General features: G+C 32.1%; 1 protein-coding gene across 1 annotated transcript in view; it reads left to right on the forward strand.

The window, feature by feature from the left end:
- Window positions 1–690: 690 nt before the first annotated feature.
- The window catches only part of LOC111083453 (dynein heavy chain 3, axonemal-like), a gene marked incomplete at both ends in the record, with an annotated part of 18,984 nt that continues 16,884 nt past the window's right edge, over window positions 691–2,790 (forward strand). Inside the window, 2 exons of the mRNA XM_022379982.1 lie at window positions 691–782; window positions 1,507–1,708. Of these exons, the coding sequence (XP_022235690.1) occupies window positions 691–782; window positions 1,507–1,708 (294 nt within the window). The remainder of the gene's footprint in view (window positions 783–1,506; window positions 1,709–2,790) is intronic.

The raw sequence follows: 2,790 nt of genomic DNA on the forward strand, positions 1-2,790 counted from the left end.
CTAAACTAGACAATAAATGTTTGAGAAGTATTGATCTAAACTAGACAATAAAAGACAAAAATTTTTTTATGCTATTTGTATATGCAGTACAGCCCCCTCTGGTGGTTCAACAATAAGTTTGAGGGCTTATAATGTTAAAAATTTGGTTGTAATATTTGTGGTTGGCAGAGCACAGATAACCTGTTGTGTATCTCTGTGCTTAACAGCAAACAAACAAACAATATGCAGTATATATACTTTAAAGTTTGGAAAGATGGTAAAGCATTTAAAATAAACTCTATAGTCTAGTGTAATATTATCATAGTACACGGTTTAATATCTGATTATCTGCGGTAGGGCAGGTGGTTAACTTGAAGTTTCGTTTACCACATCTCTTTTCAAACTTGTATCTCATAACATGCTCTTACATATTAATTTTAAATGATGAATTATTTTACTCAGCAGTGTGTATTTTATTGAAAGTTATGTCAGTAATATATATATATATTCACTTATTTCCGTTGTTCTAAACGTTTTAAAACTATAAAGATAGTAATAAAATTTTAATTTATTTGTAAATACCGTCCTCTCTCTTTCAATATAACTTTAGTGAAAAAGTTTTAACTTTGTGTCAACCAGGTAATTAAATTCCAAGTAACATTTTGTCAAATAAAAACTAAATAAGATATTTTATTTTATTTTTTTTGTCAGGTATTGTTCAGGACTGTTGCCATGATGGTTCCGGATTATGCTTTAATTGGAGAGATTTCGTTATATTCCATGGGATTTGTTGATGCACCAAGGTAGTTTCTAATGAAACGAGTGATAAAATTTTCTAAATCAAATTAGGCAAGAATTTTTAAGTTTCAAGAAGAATTAATTTTGTGGTTTCTAAATATGTTGTCTAAATATTTTTAACAGTCACTAAATCTTTGCATGCTAGAACGTATATTGAATGATTTTTCAGTAATTTATTGACAATAATCAAAAAATATCATTTTGGCACTGATATTTCCATAATTTGAAAATCAAAAACGTATTTAAGAATATAAACTTTACATGCTTGCTTTGTTACAAAATCTTACTTTTCTGATGTTTCCATCGAGAAACTTACAGCTAAATGATCCCGAAAATCCCAAATAAAAAGATCTGAAGGTATTATGAACTGTATATTATGTAAACAACTTAATTTTTATTTAAAATATACCCGAAAACAGGGATCAACTGAATGGGATTTTAATCAGACTTTGATGGAAATAAACTGAAATATATATGCGACACTTCACTGGTGTATCATCATCATGAGTTCGAAACTACTCTATATTATAAAGTACAACTTTTCTTGAGGTTCATTTACATGAACAAGAAAATCATAAAAAATAACTAAAATAAAGAAAAGAAACACATTTGTTTTTGTATATTTGTTTATTCATCATTTTCACTTTATACTCTGCAGGTGAGATTTAGAAGTTTTATTTTAAATTTTACATGATTATTGATTTCATTGGTTGTTTACACACGATCTAGCCTAGCAGGAAAAATAGTCGCCACCTATCGGCTTTGTTCAGAACAGCTCTCATCTCAGCATCATTATGACTACGGCATGAGAGCTGTAAAATCTGTTCTGACAGCAGCTGGAAATTTAAAGTTGAAATACCCTGCCCAGAGTGAAGCAGTCCTTGTTCTGAGAGCAATTAATGATGTAAACTTGCCAAAATTTCTTGCCCAGGTAAATTTTCTAATTTTTTTGTTTATCATCAACTTGTTAATCTAGTATTTTCTCTAAAGAAAATCATTATTGTAAAGTTTTCTTTATTTTACTTATGTCTCTCTAGGATTTAGGCCTAGTACGGCCTTGTGGTTAGGGTGTTTGACTTGCTATCTATGGGTTGCGAGTTCAAATCTCCGTCACTAAACGTGCTCGATCTTTCAGCTGGTTAGCTGAAGACTGCAGTTTTGAGTTATTTCATCAGCCCCACTCAACAGATGGTGAAAAATAAAAAGCTTTGCTCACCCTTTTAGCTGTGGGGGCATTATAATGTTATAGTCATTCCTACTATTTGTTGATAAAAGAGTATCCCAAGATTGGTGGTGGGTAGTGTTGACTTCCCTCTAGTCTATCACTGCTAAATTAAGGATGGCTAGTGCAGATAGCCCTCGTGTAGTTCTTAGACTCCAGTATACGAAATTTTCTTACAATTTTTGTCCCTTTTTCAGTGACTTATTACAACAGAAAGTCCCTAACGTTTTGGATCAATACACAGACTAAAAGACACATTTGCATGTATCTCCGTCTCACCAAACATACTCTCCCTATCAGCCTTGGGAGCATTATAATGTTATGGTCAGTCCCACTATTCGTTGGTAAAAGATTAGCCCAAGAGTTGGTGGTGGGTGGTGTTGACTTCCCTCTAGTCTATCACTGCTAAATTAGGGACAGCTCAGTTTGTGCAGTTAGCCCTGGAGTAGCTTTGCATGAAATTCAAAAACAAAAAGACTCTAGGACTTTGAGCTGTTAGTATTTTTTACTGTTCAAAATATAACACTTAAACAGAAGTGAGTGTCAAATAAGTAATTATAAACCTATTAAGTTTGTACTTAAATCATTTGAAGAGCTTGATATTGATGTGTTATTCAGACAGGGATAAAATTCCACACTTAAACTAATATGGGATTTTTGAAGAGAACAAGTGAATCTAATAATGGCTGGAGACGGCTTGAATGGGTAATGAAGAAAAAACTTTAACATAAGTTTAACATAACAGCAAATGTACAACGTTTCGACAAGGTTTTGTACCTGATGATGACAAA

This window comes from Limulus polyphemus, unplaced genomic scaffold (assembly GCF_000517525.1).
Source record: "Limulus polyphemus unplaced genomic scaffold, Limulus_polyphemus-2.1.2 Scaffold9600, whole genome shotgun sequence".
Classification (NCBI taxonomy): domain Eukaryota; kingdom Metazoa; phylum Arthropoda; class Merostomata; order Xiphosura; family Limulidae; genus Limulus; species Limulus polyphemus.